Raw genomic sequence first — 19292 nt, forward strand, 5'->3', positions numbered from 1 at the left:
AAGGAGTTTGTAAAATCCAACACGTTGTCACCCTGTATTGGATTTGCATGGTCAAGTCTTGGAACCAGGCTGAGTGTGGCTGTGCTACACTTGTCACCTCTCGGAGAAAACAACAGGAGTTTGACCGATGTCAGACAGAGCTGATTTCAGCTGGCACCAAGATGGACCCACTCCTTGACAAATCTGAGACACTCAGTGATGCTGACAGCACCTCTGTGATATTGTATTTGAGAATGGGTAAAAAACACTGCACAACAGCTGGTGGGAGAGAGGAGGGAAAAAATGTGAGAGACAAAACACTATAGACACCAAGGTCATATCCCATGGGACCCAAGTAGGCTCCTCTCCTGAAATCGTGCTCTTTGTCTTGCTATCTTCTTCCAGGAGCCTCAGCTCTACTTTCTCATCCCTGACCAACTCTTTCTGGTTTGTAGGTGGGAAGTCCCACAGGGCACCTCACCTCACTGAGTCTTCAGTCACCCGTATCAAGAAGATGTTTTCAATGAGGTCCAAACACCTTCTGCATGGCTGGTACCTTGCAGATATTGAGATATCGTAAGTCTGCTGTGAGGAAACGGCCCTCCAAACATGAGGCTTCTTTCACTTGTCTGAAGGAGGCCTCATCTAATTCCTCTTCCTCATCAATGAGTCTGTAGCTGATGTCCACCCACCACAACATTGCCCATGTTGTTCTGCCCTCTCATGCTGACTCCTCAGCTCTGAGCTGATATTCTCTGTCCCCAGGCAGAACTCCACACATTCCTGCTGCTCCCTCACATAAAGGGCAACTTCCCCTCGGAGTCCAGATCTCTGGCATGATGAGAACCAGACCCCCAAGACCCCCCAGTTTCTCCAGGAGGGGCTGTTTGTAGTGCCCTGAAACTCCTCATGCTGTTATCTTTGGAGAGACACTCTCATCAGGATAAGCCATCTGCATGCAAACATCAAGAGCTGACCACAAATGGAGCTTCACTCCAAGGAGGGTCCAGACCTTGAGAAAATCTGGGATTCCGCCATCACAAAGCTCTGAAAAAGCTTTATCGGGGCAGGAGAAGAACCCCATCCATCAGGACAGAGCAGGACCTGACACGCTGAGCAGTGACCCTGAGGAGAAGGGCCTGGGCACTACAAGGGCCACCACACAAGCCCGTGCTGCACGCTCACCGTGAACAAGGCAGCTACACACGGGGCTGCATGAGGAGGAGCGTGGGGACCCAGACACCTGGAGTTCTCATCCCATTCAGTTCAGCACTGGTGTGACCCCACACACGGGTGTGTGCCAGTGTGCGGCTTCCCAGTTTGGAGAGCTAGGGAGGAACTGGAGAGTGTAGGGCTCTGCCAAGGCAGGGTTCAGGACCTTGTGCACATGGTGTGGGATGCTGAGGGACCTGGGCTGCTTTGGTCCAGCAGCACTGGGGAGGCTGCAGCAGTGTAGGAGGAGCCTGAGAGTGCTTGAAGGGTGGTTTCAGAGATGGTGGAGGTTTTCTTCATAGTGGGAAAGAGCTTGAGAAAGAAATAGCACCACAAAGTGCAACTGGGGAGGTTCTGGCTGGACATGTGGAGGAAGGAATGTGACTGGAAGGGCAGTGCTGTGGTGGAGCAGGTCACCCAGAGGGAGTCTGCATCAGCCCAAGGCTTTGTGCTTCAAGGAACAGCTGGGGAGGACAGAGAGAGATCAGCAAAGGAAGGAAGATGTTCAGACAAGAGCAAGGTGGGGGAGCAGGGGGGATGTCTCCAGCCTGCAGGGAAAGAGGTGCAGGTGATGCCACAGCATAGCACAGGCTGTTGTGGAGATGATCAAGGGATGTAAAGAGGCTGAAAGCCCCCAACAGACATGAGCTCCTTCTCCCCTCAGCTATGGCTGTTGTCTCCACCTCTGATGCCTGTGAGGAGACACCTTGTCCTTACAGTACAGGGGCCTCATGGCCTCCTTGTCCCCAGCCAGGAACCTGGGAGGTGTTGGACCATAGTCCTGCCCTTGGCCTTGCACAGCCCCACATCACACTGTCTCAGGAAGAGCCCTTTGCAACATGGGAGGGACAGGATCTGCCTTCCCAGGGTTGGGGGTCAGGGCTTGGCCCTTTGGTTAATGAAACACAACCAGGTTTCCTGATCATCAGAGAGACCTTCACCTTGTTTTTCCTGACCTGTCATCTTTGCCTCCAGTTTTCTTCTCTAACCAGACACTGGGGTCAGTTCCTCAGTAGTGTTCCTCAGTGGGACCCATTAACATTATAAGAAACTTTGGAGTTTGAATCTGACTTTGACTTCTTGAGAGGTTTCTTCAACTTCCTCTCTGTGTCTGAGGTTCATGGACTCAACGCCAAAGCCACCAGAGGGGTCGTTAAAGCGCCTTGGGCTGTTCCTGTGCTGCTGAGCTGGGCTGGGCTCCTGGGACAGAGGGAGCTCATGGCAAGCGGCAGCGCTGCAGAGAGACAGCTCTGCCCAGGAGCAGCTCCTCTGCAAAGCGCAGCAGGGCTGAGGGCTCTGCCTGGGGATCTCAGGGAGATGAGCGAGGCAGAGAGACCTTGAAGGTGGTCAGGACTGGGAGGATGACTGAGAGCTCACTGGAGGAGAAATCTTTGCAGCCCTTGCCATGGTAAGTCTCTGGGTGCAGGGCAATGCAGCTGTACGTCCTGGAGGCATCTCCTAAAGTTAGCACAGGCACAGTTTGTGGGATCTGTAAGGAGGGGCCTCTTGTTCAAGAAATATTGAACAGCTGTGAAGCCGGGTGAGCATGCAGGTGTTTCCAGGGCTGTCCTGCAGATCAGAGTCCCTTCACCCCATGGCTGTGCCGGGACAGGGACTCTGCCGCCTGCCAGGGTCAGTGCTCAGCCTGCCCAGGGAGATCCCCATGGCACTGAGGGGAGAAGCTGTGGGAGGAAGGAGCGACCCCTATGAGGGCAGGAAGGGATCTTGTGCTGTGGAGAGGGAGCTGTGTGGGTCAGGGCTGCTCACAGCTCCAGATCACCCCCAGGACTTTTTCCAAGTAGATGCCTCAAGAAGATCAATGCAAGGATTACCAGACAGGTAAGATGCTTTCCTGAGCCTTTCTTTTCATTTTCCTGTCCCAAAGGTTGGGAGGTGCACAAAATGATAAAAAGAAAATGAGCCCTCATGCTTAAAGAAGTCAATGAGACTCCTGAACTGCAACTTTGAGCGATGAGTACATCTGCCAGAAGGCACCCAACATCCCTTCACCACTCCTCTGGCTGTGGCCAGCACCTGCATCACCTTTGCTGGACCCCTGAGCTTTAGTCTGATTTGTCTTGTTTTCCAAGCTGCAAACAGGAAGATGCCCCCAGGCAGTGCCCTGCAACAGGCAGGGGATCTGTAGAGCCAGGGTGAGGGCACAGAGGGTGGGATGGAGTATGTGAGCACTGACAGGGAAAAGACATGACACATGGCAAGACCTCCCAGGGGGAGAATCTCCAGGCAGCAGGGAAATGATCAGAAATTAGAGGAAACTAAACCCGGAATTGTTATAGGAGGCAAAACACAGAAAACTCCCTGTGATCCCCCACAGTGCCGATCCCTCCTCTGAGCAGCCCTCTCACCTCCTCTCCCACCCAGAAAAGCCTCTGCCCTCAGGGCCGGGGGCTCCAAGGCATGAAGCAGCTCCTGTGCAGCCAGAGCTCCAGTTCCCTCTGCAGAGCACAGGGGCTGAGAGCAGCTGCCCGGCAATGCTGGTATGTGGGAGGTGGCTGCACAGCTGGGGAAGGGTGACGCTGTCTGAGTGCCCGGCTGCCTCTGCCCTGGCCTCTCTCACACCCACCCTCACCGCATTTTCCTTCTTGCTCCACTGCTCTGGGTCACTGTTGTTGTGATCTGGTTCTTGCTGTCAGGCTCTCTGGGGATGGGAGTTTCAGCTGCAGTCACAGCCTGATCTTGTGGGTCCTTTGCTGCAGGTGTGTCCATGGGAACACATGTCCCAGCTTTCCTCTGCCCTGTGGGGCTGTGGGCAATGCAGTCTGTGGGGCTGCAGAATGAGCTGAATCTCCCTGAATCAAATGCCGTCATTACAACACTTGGACATATCCTTCAGGTGTCCTTCCAAGCTGGGAGCTTTGCTCCAGGATGCAAACCTGTCCTACAGCATCTTTGTGTTTTCTGAAAGGTACACAGAGAAACGCAGAGTTGCTACAGCAGAGAAAATGCTGTCGGGTTTGTGCAATGTGCCATGTGTGTCTTGGGCTAAACGTGAGATGCTGAGACCTTAGGTAAGGGTGAGACATCTTGTGGTTCCATCTGACAAAGCTGAACCCCAGGACTGGCCCCTGCCCCCATTGCCATGACCCCCTGCTGCAGAGCAGGGCTGACTCCTGGGCAGCCAGCGGGCACAGGCCCTGCTCCTCACGGCACCTCCAGCCAGCACCACCCAGGGCTCAGCCACGGAGCTGAAGGAAGGTCTGGAAAAGGACAAGGGGTGTGGAGCAGGGGAGGGTGTGTGAGAAATGGCTTTGATTTTGCTCAGAGAAGTTTCCGCTAATGTGTCGCTTTCATTCCCTCCTCTGACAGTGTCCATGCCCATCGGCAGCAAGTGTCCAACAGCAGCTCCATCACCCAGTTCCTCCTCCTGGCATTCACAGACACACGGGAGCTGCAGCTCTTGCACTTCTGGCTCTTCCTGGGCATCTACCTGGCTGCCCTCCTGGGCAACGGCCTCATCATCACCACCATAGCCTGTGACCAGCACCTGCACACCCCCATGTACTTCTTTCTTTTCAACCTCTTCTTCCTCGACTTGGGCTGCATCTCCACCACTGTCCCCAAATCCATGGCCAATTCCCTCTGGGACACCAGGGACATCTCTTACACAGGATGTGTTTCTCAGGTCTTTTTCCTTTTATTTGCAATATCAGCAGAGTGTGCCCTTCTCACTGTCATGTCCTATGACCGTTACGTTGCCGTCTGCAAACCCCTGCACTACGGGACCCTCCTGGGCAGCAGAGCTTGTGTCCACATGGCAGCAGCTGCCTGGGCCAGTGGGTTTGTCTATGCTGGGATGCACAAAACTAATACATTTTCACTGCCACTGTGCAAGGGCAATGCCCTGGACCAGTTCTTCTGTGAAATCCCCCAGATCCTCAAGCTCTCCTGCTCACACTCCTACCTCAGGGAATTTGGGCTTCTTGCTTTCAGTGGTTTTCTGGTTTTGGGAAGTTTTATTTTCATCCTGCTGTCCTATGTGCAGATCTTCAGGGCTGTGCTGAGAAACCCCTCTGAGCAGGGACAGCACAAAGCCCTTTCCACGTGCCTCCCTCACCTGGCTGTGATCTCCCTGTTTATCAGCACTGGTGCATTTGCCTACCTAAAACACCACTCCATCTCCTCCCCATCCCTGGATCTGGTGGTGTCTATTCTGTACTCAGTGGTACCTCCGACACTGAACCCCCTCATCTACAGCTTGAGGAACCAGGAGCTCAAGGATGCTCTTAGGAAGCTGATGACTGGATGTTTTCAGCAGCCATAGGCTGCTTAATTCTCTCTGAAAATTGCTCCCAGTGTATGTCATGACAGGCTGAGTTTGTCTTTCCTTTGCTATATTTTTTTTCCTTTTCCTCATATGATGATGTCTTCAAAGTAATGTCACTAGACATCCCATTAAGTATCCTCACATCTTGTGTGACTGAGACAGTTTGTGTAAATGAGGAGTTTCTCATTGTATTTGAGTGAAATAAATGAACCTACAACAGCTTTTTTTTTTTTTTTTCAGTCTGAGGTCCATCCTCAGCATAGCTAGAATGAACAGGAAATGAAAACACCTTCCTGGATGCACCAGCGTGTGCCTGGAGCAGTAAGAGGTCTTGAGGACCTTAAGGGCCAGGGCTTTTCTGCTGGCCTGGAGAGAGGGGATGGCCTGGAGGGGCTGCAGACCTCTCAGGATCTGCTGGAGAGGAGAGCAAAGGACACAGGTGCCTCCTTTTCCTTTTGTCGTGCATGTTCACCCACCTCTGGGGTGGCTCCTCTCGGAGCCCCAGGAGCTGCTGTGCCCTTCAGAGGGGCAGAGGCTGTGGGGTGACTGCCCAGAGCACCTGCAATGGGCACTGGTGAGGGACCAGCCCCGACTGGGCTTTGCTGGGGAGAGGGTGTTAATGGTGGAGAGAGGGCAGGGGAGGTGGGAGAGACTCGAGGGAGTTGGGATGGGCTGGAAAGGACCTGGGAGAGAAAAACATCAGCATGTATCTCATGCTGCATGACCACGCAGGGTGAAGACTCACACCAGGGGTTGTGGTGCAGAGCCAAGGATTGTGAGAGGGATCAAGACATGCAGGTGCAGGAGAGAGGAGCCTGTTCTGTGCCCTTGGTGACACGGACAGACCAGGAAGGTGGCCCAGGGCCTTTGTCACCCCCCAGCCACTGGGCATCTCTCCTGGGCCATTTCCAGCACTGGCTGCTCACCCCAGGTTTATGGGTGAGGTTCCCTGTGAGGCCATTTAATAACAGCAGAGAGTGATGCTGGGGCTGAGGGACTCAATGCCTTCTGTGCCTGGGTCTTTACTGGAACACCCTCCCAGGCCTCTGTGCTCAGTGAAGGGGTTCAAGGAGGAGAGCACGTCTTGGCAGGAACCTCAGGAAACCCCAGCAGGACAAACACCAGCGTCTGCCCCTGCAGGGGACTCACCCTGGCAATGGCACAGGCTGGGGCTGCCTGGCTGCGAGCAGCTCTGTGGGAAAGGTCTGGGTGGGCAGCGAGCTGGGCAGGAGGCAGCGTGTGCCCTGGTGCGCGGGAGGCCAGGAGCACCCTGGGCTGTGCCACCAGGAGCACGGCCAGGAGATGGAGGGAAGGGATTCTCTGGAATACTCCATCCAGATCTCAGATCCCAATTCAGGAAAGATATTGGCCAGATGGAGTGGGTTGAGCAGAGGGCCCTGGGGACAGCCAAGGACTGGAGCACTTTGCCTGTGGGGAGAGGCTGAGGGAGCTGGGCTTGTGCAGCCCAGAGAAGGGAAGGCTGGCAGGGACCTCATCACAGCCCGTCAGTACCAACGAGGAGGTGATGGAGAACACACAGCCAGGCTCTTCACCATGGTGTGTGGTAGAAGAACAAAAGAGAATGGGTGGAAGGTGAAAGAGGACAGGTTCAGCCAGGACATAAGGAAATTTTTTTTTTCCCCAGGAGCTCAGCCAAGTGCCATCTCAGGTCACCCAGAGAGTCTCTGCAGCCTCTGTCCTTGTGGGTTTTCAATCTCTGATTGAAGGCTTGAACACCTTGGTCTGACCCAGTTTCTGACAGGTTGGACTGCAGACTCCTGAGGTCCCTTCAGCCTCAGTTCTCTTATGATCCCATTGTGATGTTGGGCTCTGTTTCTAACTGGAGCAGAGCAGACGATTATGGGCCATGAATCCACCTGTGCTGTAGGTGACCATCTAAACTAACATCTCAACCAGTGAACCAGTCAGCACCTCAGTGTGACTCGCTCTGGGCAAAGCGTGAGGAGTCCTGGGCAGGGAAGGTTTAGAGGGCATGGGGTGCTATGAAGACAAAAAATGATCTTGCCTTAATTCCTGCAGGCCCATCAGATGTCAGTTAATGTCAATGAAAATTAATAAGAACTGAAGACAAAGTTTCAAAGCAAAGAAAGGTGTCAACATACTTTTTTTTTTTTAAGTCTTTGGGGGTTTTCTTTTCTTCAAAAGTAAAGTGTTTTCCAGAACTAAAAATGGATAGAGGTCACACATGTCTTCAGCTACACAGATAAGCTTTAAAAAGCTTTTAGCTTAAAAGCTTTTTCCATATTACTTTTTTACATGTTACACATTAGTTTTGTACATATTAAAATTTTTTCTTTTCCTTTTTTTTTTTTTTTTTCCCCCTAAGTCTTTGCGGGGGGTTCTTTTCTTTGAAAAGGAAAGAGTTTTCCAGAACTGGGAATGGATTTAGGACACAAATGTCTTCAGCTACAGGGACACAAACACCTGATGCCAGTGTAGATGCCCCAGGCCCAGGAACCCCTGCCCAGGCTCCACCTGCATTGCAAGGTGCTCTGGTCTCCCCCAGGTCCTCTGTGACAGATGCCAATCCCAGGCCAGCACCTCAGGTACACTGGGTCTTCCAAAATGGCACTGGCTCTTTATGGTGAGACAACTGATGACTGATGTCTGCCTGGAAAGGCGTACTTTTTATTTTTGTTTTTTGATTTTTGGGGGTTTGTTTGTTTGTTTATGTGGTTTTGGTTGTGGTTTGGGTTTTTTTAACATATTAACTAAAAAAAATAAAAGGCAAAAAAGTGAATTACTGGGAAGTATACTAAGGGTAGGAAAAGAAATATTGGTCTTCTCCTGTACTTCTATTACCAACACTCTATTATTTCATCTCCCTCGTCACTCAGGAAGTTTCCACCTCTCCTGATTAAATGTCCATGTCAAAGGACAACTTTGCAGCAGACTGTCTGGACATTCCCCGTTCCCAGTGCTGTCAGGTTTCGTCCTCCACTTGCTGTTTGGTCATTCAGTTGCCTCTCAACTCTCTGGTTTCTGCTTTGAGCTTCAGGGAGTTACAAACTTGCCCCATTCTTCAGAGATCCAATTAACCTGTTAGTCAGCATGTTAATTGTGTTTCTATCTATCCTTTCCTATCTTTCTGTCTAAACCAGTTCTTGTGTGGATGTCAGTTGTGGATGGTGGATCTCGTTAGATCCAGCTTACACACACAGTTGAGGGAAGTGTTTTAGCGTTTATTGCGTAGTGTTTACACAGGAGAGCGGGTGGATGCTGGTGTACAGGAGCTGCAGCATCCACCTGCAGAGCTCAGTGGAGAAGTCTGATGTGAGGAAAAGTGATGCAAGTGTCTGGTGGCCAATGAGGGAACTGGCAGATGGGGGTGGGGGGTGAGCAGCAAGGGTGTCCATACAGTGTCCAGCCTCAAGGGAGTGTTCTCCTGCCTGTCCAGATGTCTTCAGGAGACCCTCTGGATCAATGTCCATTGTAGAATGCTGTTGTAACTTCTTCTATATGCTGAAAAATGATAGAAAATACCCTTGAAAGAAAAAACCCTCCTTTATGAAATCTTCTTTGAAATCTTCATCAGTAAGTGTCCCATTGAAACTTCTCCAATTAGTTCTACAAGTCTTGAATATTTGCAGAAAATTACAGAAAGAAACATTGCTCGTTAGGGCTTTCTGTGTTTTAATGAGCCCCATGGCGTATTTGGTGCTGAGTCCACGAACCTCAGATACCAAGGACAGACTGAAGAATCTCCTCAAGAAGTCCAAGTCAGAAGCAAACTCCAAAGTACCTTGAAGCATTAATGGGCCCCACTGAGGGCTGTTACTGACAAAGCTTCCCCAGGGGCTCGTTAGAGCAGATAATTGGAGGCTGTGGTTCCATCAGGCAAAGGCAAAGTGCATCAGCACAAACCCTTGGTTTGTTTGATGAAGGAGAATGGCCAAGCCTTGAGCCCCTGCCTCTAGGAAGGGAGATCCTGTCCCTCACGTGTGTCTCAGGGCTCTTCCTGGGGATGTGGAGAGTGCAATGCCCAGTGAAGGACAATGGTGTGACACTTCCTGGCCTCCCTGGGGGGTGCAAGGAGGCGATGGGGTGCCATGGGCATGACAACGATGTGTCTCCTCTTAGGCCTCGGTGGCAGGGACATCAGCCATAGCCGAGGGGACAAAGACCTTGGGTCTTTCAGGGACATCCAGCATCATCCTGGGCCATCTCCACCACAGTCCATCCTACACTGTCCCAGGCCTGTGGCTGTTTCCCCACAGGCTGCAGACACCCCATGCACTTCTCCACCTTGTTCTCATCCCAGTGTGTCCCCATCTGTGCTGCTGTCTCTCCATCCCCCCCAAGCTGTTCCTTGAAACACAAAGCCATGGCTGATCCAGGGTTCCTCTGAATGAGCACAGCCCAGTGCTCAGAATGACATTTCTTTACCCTGAGGTCCACTCTGGACCTCCAGAGCTGCAGTTCCTGATGGTTTTCCTTTCTCATGCTCTTTCCCACTCAAAAAAAAAAAAAAGATAAAAAAATAGTGCCATCATCTTGGGAAGTGATTTTCAAGAGTTCTTGAGCTACTACTCTTCTTCCCTGTCATAGTTTTACCCCAGTCAGCAACTAAGACCACAACAGCTGCTCATGTACTCCCCCAACTGACCAAGTGGGATAAAGAAGATAACCAAAGGGAAGGGCGAAACCCGTGGGTTCAGAAAAAGCATTTTAGTAAGACAATAAAAATCGTATAATATAATATACTACTACTACTACTAATATACTACTACTACGTATATAATGAAATAAAAAAATAAAATAAAATAAAATAAAATTAAATTAAATTAAAAAATTGAGAGGAAATATAAAAAAATCAAATTAAATTAAATTAAGAAAATATACTCAGTGCAATCCCTCATGTAAGTCCAGTCACAGAGAACAGCCAGTCCTGGAGAAGGGAGGACCTTAGTCCCAAACAGCCCATCCCAGCAAGACAGAGCAAAAAGGCCCAAGGGCCAACTGCAAAATGGCAGAACAACAAAAGGCTGAACTCACTCAAAACTCCCAACAGAACGAAACTTCCAAACAAAACTAACCAAAGTAGCTGCAAATCCTGAACTAACGGAAGTAACTAGCCAGAAAAGTCAGCTCCAGCTTTATACTGAGCACAACACTAATTGTAGGTGTGGGAATATAACGGAAGATTGGCAAAGAGGAGATTTGTAAATACACTTAAGTGACTGTACCTGGGGTATAGAAAAACACAAATGACACTAAACTTTGTTTAGCCTTGTGTGCTTTGCAAGTTGAACCTCTGCCTTTATATAACAAAGAACCGTGAAAGTCTTAAAGGCACATCCTCAAACAACCTTGAAATTCCTGCTCTATTGCAGGTCAATATCAAAGCAGTGTGGTAAACCGCGCCTGCATGAATCCCTGATATACAGGTGAAACAAGCAGGTCCAGGGATCCAGCCAGGACTGAGCTCTGCAGCACCTGCACTCTTGCGAGTGTCACCTCTGTCCAGGTGCTTTTTTGGGGATCCCCCAGTTAGTGAGGTAAAGAAAACAAAATACACTTTGCATTTCATCTGCGGTTTTTGGTTGTTCCTGTGACCTGCCTGTGTTGGCTCACACATTTGGCACTGTCAGCACCACCAGAAACAGCCATGCCATGGTTTGCAAAAAGGTCGAGGACTGGGGCAGCTGTGCTGGTGACTCCCTGTGTTCAGGGATGGCCCAGCACCGAGCGCTGGGCCCCCGTGGCCACTTTCCTGGATCAATTGGCTCTGCCACAGGCACGGCCTGAGATTGATGACAGGGCAGTGGTTACCCCGCAGGCAACTGAAACGGCTCTGCATGTGTTGCCATGGAAAGCAGCATTGGATTCTTCTCACGAGTTAGCCAGCAGATGGGTATGGTAATTATTTACCCATCCTAGAGCTCCTGACCCTGAAGTTCTCGCATTACAAGGTATCAATGGTTGTGTGCAGGAGTTTTACCACCGTATGCTGAACCTGTCAAATCAGTGTCATCCCTCAGAACCTGGTGTGCAATGCAAAAATGTATTAATTGGACGTGGCAGATGGGGATGGCTCATGCATTGCTTTTACGATCCAATCTGGACAGTGTAGCAGTAATAAGCGTCAAAATGCAGTTTTTGAGAGGAGCGCCTGCCTCACTAAAACCCTTGACTACAGCAGCAGTGACAAATGCTACGGGTAATGTAGGAGCTCTAGTAAATTCCTTGGGGGACATTTGGGCTCTAATTTTGGGACCCTCTGTTTGGGTGGTAAATAAAGGCAAGGCAGCAAAACCAAAAGGAATTACAGCATGGGTTATGAGGACACAAATGTAGAATGATCTTGTACAAGCTGGTATCCCATGGTCAGAAATAGATGGGATCAGAACATCAGAAATGTTTTGCCGGCAGCAAAATTAATGCTTACGCAAAAAAGCCGAGCGCCCCTCGCCCCATCACCAGCACTGTGCCCACTCCCACCTGCCAGATCAATACAAGACCAGTTTGCCTTTACCTGGCAACAAAAGCAATATACTTTCCAAGTATTGCCTCAGGGATACACAGAATCATAGAATGTCCTGATTTGGAAAGGACCCACAGGATCATCGAGACCAACTCCTGTCCCTGCCCAGGACACCCCACAGTTCACACCATGTGTCTGAGGACGTTGTCCAGTCTCTTCTTGAACACTGTCAGGTTGGGGCCGTGACACCTCCCTGGGGAGCCTGTTCCAGTGTCCAGCACCTCTGGGTGAAGAACCTTTTCCTCATGTCCAACTGACCCTCCCCTGGCACATCCTCCTGACATTCCCTTGGGTTCTGTCATGACATCTCCAGCTCTTCAAGCAATCTTGGATGAATCCCATCAGGCCTCATTGACCTGTAGGGATCCAGCTGGAGTAGCAGATCCAGTACAATTTCCGGATCGTTTGGGAGTTTATCATTCTCGCAGGCATGGTTTTCCAGCCCAGGTTTATGGGGGCCCACAAGTCCATCATCAGTGTTGAAGACCAAGGTGAAGAAAGCATTAAACATCTCAGCTTTGTCTATGTCCCTGTTAATAAGGTGACCATGCTCATCAAGTAATGGGCCCAAGTTATTTGTAGTTTGATTTTTGCCATTAATATATTTTAAAAAGCTTTTTTAATTGCCCTTCTCACTATTGAACAGCTTCAATTCTAATTGAGCTTTGGCAGCATGAATTTCCTCCCTACAATAGCGAGCAGCATCTCTGTAGTCCCCCCACATTGCCTGACAAACACAGCCCCTCCATTTGCCACCAAATGATAGTAGCTAGTGTCACACTCTGGTCAGGTACCATTTCTGTTTGCCGTTATATTGCTGATCATGGCAGTGTCACAATAAGAAACTGAAGCAGCTGTCAAATCACTGAAATTTCATTTACAGGACCAAGGCTGGGCAACTAAGCCAATGAAAACACAGGGCCCTAGTGCTACTGTACTATTTTTAGGAATAGTTTGGCATGGACAGCTCAGAGAAATACCAAACAGTCCAGCAGTTTTCTGTACCAGCCACAGTAAAACAATCGCATGCCTTTGGGGGATTTTTAGGGCGTTGCAAAACTTTTATCCCCACATCTTCTGTGGAGGTGGATTCCACTTGTGAAGGGTTAATAGAAAAGCACAACAAAGTTGATACATTTAAGTCACAAAACACTAGGGAAGTAAATAATATGTCCTCTGCCGAGCTGCATGCTGAAGATGTAAATGTGCATATAGCTTGTGGACATCAATCAGCTTATACTGCACGTGCAGGGAACATGGCTCACAATCAAACCCCTTTGCTATTATAGACTTGTAAAACATGCGTACATCTTTGTGCTACTTGTACTCAGGTACATTTAAGGGCATTATGTAGGCCATGGGGAAGGATAAAACGGGGTCAGTGGGCCTTGTATACCTGTCAGGTTGATTATATTGGCCTCCTACCCCCATCTAGGGGATGGCAATATGTACACACTGCTGTGGGTACAGTGTCAGGACTAACTACAGGGGAAATGGAATTATTCACACCAATGGAACCAGTGGGACTGCAGCCTATTGATGCAGATGTAAAAAATCATATAACTCCAGAGAATGCTGTGCAGTTCTGTACCCTGATTTCTCCTCTTATGTTACATCCTTTGCTAATATCACATTCTCAAGTTCTCGTATTTCAGTTATCTTCAGTGAACACCTGTGTTTTATCTAGAGGTGACAGCATTGGAACAATGTTATTGGTGTCACAGACCCAATGTCTAACCGAAGTCCAATGTGAAACAGTGCAGGCCATGAGTTTCCAATCTGTGTGGGCAACTACCCCACACCAGGTTGTTAAACCCAGAGTGATACCAGCTGAAGGAGCAGGAGCAACAGCGTATGTATTACTGGAAGGTGACAACACTCCTGTTGATTAACTGAGATTTGTCCTGGTAAACTTAGATTTGTTCAGCCTCTACAGTATCACTTGCCTTTAATGTTTAGGAGAAATCATTTGCCTTTAATGTTTAGGAGAAATTAACAGCCGCAGATCTCTTAACAATGTGTTTCATTGGCATGACAACCCTGGTAGCTGTATTACAGAATTCTGCTCTGCTAAGGGATTTTGACATTAATTTTCTTATTGTTGCTTTCTCTGAGTAGGTAGTGGCTGCAAATGCTGCTTTGATTTTGAAGGCATATGTTGCTTCAACATAGATGATGAACTAGCCAGCGTGGAAGGCGACATTTCACATCTTCGGGACTAATGCATTAAGTAGCGAGATCTGAACAGGCTGGAGAGTTGGGCAGGGAAAAATTTAATGAAATGTAACAAGGGCAAGTGTAGAGTCTGGGCAGGAACAACCCCAGGTTCCAGTATAAGTTGGGGAATGACCTGTTGGAGAGCAGTGTAGGGGAAAGGGACCTGGGGGTCCTGGTGGAAAGCAGGATGACCACGAGCCAGCACTGTGCCCTTGCGGATGGGAAGGCCAATGGTACCTGGGGTGGATTAGAAGGGGGGTGGTCAGTAGGTCCAGAGAGGTTCTCCTGCCCCTCTACTCTGCCCTGATGAGGCCGCATCTGGAATATTGTGTCCAGTTCTGGGCCCCTCAGTTCCAGAAGGACAGAGAACTGCTAGAGAGAGTCCAGCGCAGAGCCACGAAGATGATTAAGGGAGTGGAGCATCTCCTGTGTGAGGAAAGGCTGAGGGAGCTGGGTCTTTTTAGCTTGGAGAAGAGGAGACTCAGGGGTGACCTCATAAATGATTATCAATATGTAGAGGGTGAGTGTCAGGAGGATGGAGCCAGGCTCTTCTCGGTGACAATCAATGATAGGACAAGAGGCAATGGGTACAAACTGGAACACAGGAGGTTCCACTTAAATATGAGAAGAAACTTCTCAGTGAGAGCCTGGAACAGGCTGCCCAGGGAGGTTGTGGAGTCTCCTCCTCTGCAGACATTCAAACCCGCCTGGTTCCTGTGTAACCTCATCTGGGTGTTCCTGCTCCGACAAGGGGGATTGGACTGGATGAGCTTTTGAGGTCCCTTCCAATCCATGACTTTCTGTGATTCTGTGAAGTGAAGCTATCTACTGATAATGCCTGGCTGAATTACTCATTTAATTCCTTGGCAAGATGAATGGGACACCTGAATCAAAGCAGTATCGTAGAGATATGTTTTTCGCTTTTTCTGTATGTGTTTATTGTGTCTCCCTGTAAATTGCTCTGTGCTGCACCTCACAAGCCCAAATGAACAACTCTGGCTTTGCTGTCCCCAGCAGGAGCTGTCTCTTGAGTGAGGGCGTGGAATGTGCGGCAATAACGCAAGAATGGGAAGGACGAGAATTGTATAATACGCTCAAGCGACTGCAGCTGTGTTGTGGAAAAACACATAAATCACAAGTAGAACCTCTGTGTTTAGACAACAGGCCTGTGAAAAGAGTCATAAAGGCACCTTATCGTACATGCTTGAGATTCCTGCAGGCAAAGATCAAAGCAGTGTGGTAAACTGCGCCTGCGTGAATCCCTATATGAAATTAGCAAGCTGGTTGATCTTCTACCAGGGCTGAATCCTGCAATGCCCGCATCTCCGGTTGTGTGACCTTTGCCCAGGAGCTTAAGTCCTGTTTCAGGGATCTCCTGGTAGCGAGGTAACAAAAATAAATTTGCTCTTTGCAATTGCATGTGTGGCCTCTGGTTGTTCTTGTGACCCGCCTGCGTTGGCTCACACAGACAGGACAGACGGCAATGGTTGGGGTCCTTCCCCAAACTTCTCATGATAAGTCCTGTGCAATCCAAAAACGTTCTTCCCCTGCATCGAATAATGTGTCCTACACCCCTGGGCAACAATTCTCCTAGTCCAAGTGATGATCCAGAGAGCTGCTCTCAGTGACTCTTCTTGATGGGTTTCACACCTGGACGACGAGGCTGATGGCTCTCCCAGGGTGGCCCTGGGACAAGATGTTCATTCCTCAGAGCCTGTAATCTGGGTTCCCACTTCCCACTGAGCCTCTGTGCTCTTCTTGGTTTTGGAGATGGGCTCTTGATGAGCTGGTGGCTCTCCAGTGATGGGGCTGAGAGCAGCTGGGGCAGGGTATTAACTGAGTTACTTCTCCTGCCATTGTTAGTGCCTTCTTTGTGTGTGCAGATGAGCTTCTAACCATTTAACACAATCCAACAAGAACACGTATTTCCTGAGGCATCTGTGTCTGGAGGTTACCTACATATGCATTGGTATTATCTAACATACGATAGCAGATCACTGGTATTGCTGTCCAGAAATGCCGCGTGATTAGGGGAAAAGCTGTGTTGTTATACGGGCAATGGCTTCATTCAGGGCCAGTATCACAGTCTTGTTTCTGAGACTGTAGATGAATGGATTTAAGAATGGGTACAGGACGGTGTTCAGCAACGCTACAATGCTGTTAGTCTCCAAGGAAACATATTCTGAAGGACATGCATAGAGAACAACACAGCTCCCATATACAATGGCCAAAGTGGTGAGATGGGAAGAACATGTGGTAAAAGCTTTTTTCCTCCCAGAGGCTGCTGGAAGATGTAGAATACAGAAAAGGATGCACATGTAAAATGCCAGAGTTAAACATAAGGAACCCAGAATGACAAATGATATGAAAACAGAGTCTATTTTCCAGAGCAGGCTGGTGTGAGAGCAGGACAGTTTGAATAAGGGGGAGTTGTCACAGAAAAAGTGGTGGATCTTATTTGAGCCACAGAAAGTCAGCTGGGAGAGGATGACCAGGCGGTAACTGAAGAGTGTGAAGCTTGTGACCCAAGCAGCAACAACCAGGTGGATGCAGAGCTGAGGCTTCATGATGGCAGCATAACGCAAAGGTTGGCAGATGGCAACATAGCGGTCAAAGGACATGACAACAAGTAGAACAAACTCTGTACAGCCCAGGGCAAAATAGAAATAGGATTGGGCAAAGCAGCTGCTTAGTGAGATTGTTCTCCTACCAGAACCCAGGATCACAACCAATTTGATGCTTGTGGAGGATGTAAACCAGATTTCCAGGAAAGCCAGATTGCCAATGAAAAAGTACATAGGGGTTTGTAGGTGGCGATCCGTGTACACAAGGAAAATGATGGTGATGTTCCCCATCACTGTTGTCAGGTATATGAGCAGAAAGAACAGAGAGAGTAAGAGCTGTAGTCTTTGATCAAGCCCTGAGAAACCCTCTAGGATGAACTCAGTAACTGCAGTTCCATTTTCTGGTCCCATGTTGAATTTCGGTTCGTCATGCCGAGACAGGAACATGTCAAAAACCAAGTGTGATAATTCCAGTCTGGGTGAAAGGCTCTCCAAAACCTTCTCTGCTTCCTTCCTTTCTTCCAGTCTTCCTACAGCAGACAGAGTACTTCAAGCATTTCTCATACTCTGATTTTTCTATATCAAATGTCAGTCGGAGTTCTCAGAGAATTTGTTGTCTTCTTTCAACCTTTTTCAAACACTCATAAAGAATTCTTTCTTCATAACAGGGGATTTTAAAGTCTCTTAGCTATTTATCCCATTCCTGGCAAATTCCAAATTCACGCAGACCTGTTCCAAACATCTGTCACACCTATGTGGCAAAGTCATCTCTTCTATTGCACAAACGCTAAACTATCAAATCAAATCAAATCAAATCAAGTCAAATCAAATGCAGGTTGAAATTTTTTCTTTCTACTTTTCAGTACTTGCCTTTTTTGACTAGGAATCCCTAAGTAACTACTGATTTCAGAATAAGCAGTATCAAGCGTCTCTTTCGTAGTCCCCTGCTTTCTTCCACAGCTTCGTGCTCTCTGTTTCTTCAGGAAAGGGGAGGGGAGGCTGGAATAGGGACCAAGTATAACGCATCTTCTTTAGTACTCTAAATAATTACTGAAATTTGTTATGGTTCCACACAGTCTCGTCTGACATCCATCTGCACTGAAATGTAGTTGCTTCCAAACAGTTGCTCATTTCTATTACTATCAAATGTCCTGAACCTTTTTATTTCTCTTTTTTTTTTGTTTCCTCTAATTAAAAAAGTCCCCCTGTGCCTGTTTACATCCAGATCTCTAAGGAAAGCACAAAGTAATTCCTGCAAAGAAGCTGTAACAATCAGGTGCAAACCCCAGTGTAGAATCAGATGTAAAGAAATGTGATGTAACTCCCTGGGGGCCAATGAGCAGAACAGGGCATTTGGGGAGCTGATTATAGATTTCCTGCTAACAATTTGAGTAGAGAAACATTATTCACTGGAACTGCTCTGTTTATGTTGGCACCTTTCATGTTTCCTCATCTGCCTTTTTTATTTTCTTCTTCTTTTCTTCCCTCCCTCCACCAATTCTGTCTTCCAAAACCTCTCCAAGGAAAAGAATGATAGAGTAAGTCAGGTTTGAAGTGAGCCCTGAGCACCACCTTCTCTCATTCTCCTGCTCAGGGCAGGGTGAACCAGATGAGGTTGTTCAAGGCCTCTGCCCAGCTTTGCACCATCCACAAAGGAGCTGAAGTTTCACTCCATCACATCATACAGGAGGAGAATAAAGACATTCAACGGTGTTGGCCCAAGTGCTGGTCACTGAGGGATTCCGCTGGTAACTGGTTCTATGGGGCACTTTGTACCACTGGGGACATTTGGGCTTCATCATCCAGCCACCTTCCCACCCAGCATCCACTTCTTTAGCCCAGAGAGCACCAATCGCATTATAAGGACATCACGGGACACCATGTCTGAGGCTTTGCAAAATTCCATGTCCACAACATGCCTTTCTTTCCCTGCCCATTTGGGTTCAGCAATCCCTTCCTTGTTTTCCAAGTGCCTGGACAAGGCTGCAGGAGGATTTGTCCCATCCCCTTCCCAGGGACGGAGGTAAGCTGCCCTTCTTGAAGACAGATTTGACAACTGCCTTTTCCAAGGACCTCAGAACCTCCCTGATTACTCTGGCACGTTTGAGACCACAATCCAGAATCACAGGTAAGTATGACATAGCAGGCAGACATGAAATTAATCTGTGTGGGACAGTGGTTTTTTTCTGGAGTCACACAGAAATGTCAGGGTTTTGTCAGGCGTCCACATCTGAGCTGGACTTGTGGACTCCTTATGCACCCAGAGATGTTCGGAAACAGAGTCTGTCCCTTTTACACACAGAGGCAGGAGTCACAGTGTCTCTCTGGCCTCCTGTTGCCACTCCCAAGGGACGGGAGACACCTCAGCCCTGTGGTGTGTCCCCCTGCTCTGCACTCATCTGAGATGTCCCACGTCATGAGGAATGGACACGGGGACATTGGTTAAAGGAAGCACATCCCAGTAATGCATTTAGACAGTTTCCATGGGATGTGACTCCCAATGTGAAGTGACCTCAAGACCCTGCCTGTC

At 48.8% G+C, this 19292-nt stretch overlaps 2 protein-coding genes across 2 annotated transcripts; one reads left to right on the top strand and one right to left on the bottom strand.

The window, feature by feature from the left end:
• Positions 1 to 2552: 2552 nt before the first annotated feature.
• LOC135999877 (olfactory receptor 14A16-like) lies at positions 2553 to 5473 on the top strand. Its single transcript, XM_065653450.1, has 2 exons — positions 2553 to 2599; positions 4519 to 5473. Exons 1-2 carry the CDS (start codon positions 2553 to 2555, stop codon positions 5471 to 5473), a joined length of 1002 nt encoding a protein of 333 aa, XP_065509522.1.
• Positions 5474 to 16225: 10752 nt separating this feature from the next.
• LOC135999895 (olfactory receptor 6E1-like) lies at positions 16226 to 17209 on the bottom strand. The gene has a single exon (XM_065653469.1). The coding sequence runs from the start codon at positions 17207 to 17209 to the stop codon at positions 16226 to 16228; it is 984 nt and encodes a 327-aa protein (XP_065509541.1).
• Positions 17210 to 19292: the final 2083 nt, after the last annotated feature.

The sequence above is a fragment of the Caloenas nicobarica genome, chromosome 30 (genome assembly GCF_036013445.1).
Source record: "Caloenas nicobarica isolate bCalNic1 chromosome 30, bCalNic1.hap1, whole genome shotgun sequence".
NCBI lineage: Eukaryota > Metazoa > Chordata > Aves > Columbiformes > Columbidae > Caloenas > Caloenas nicobarica.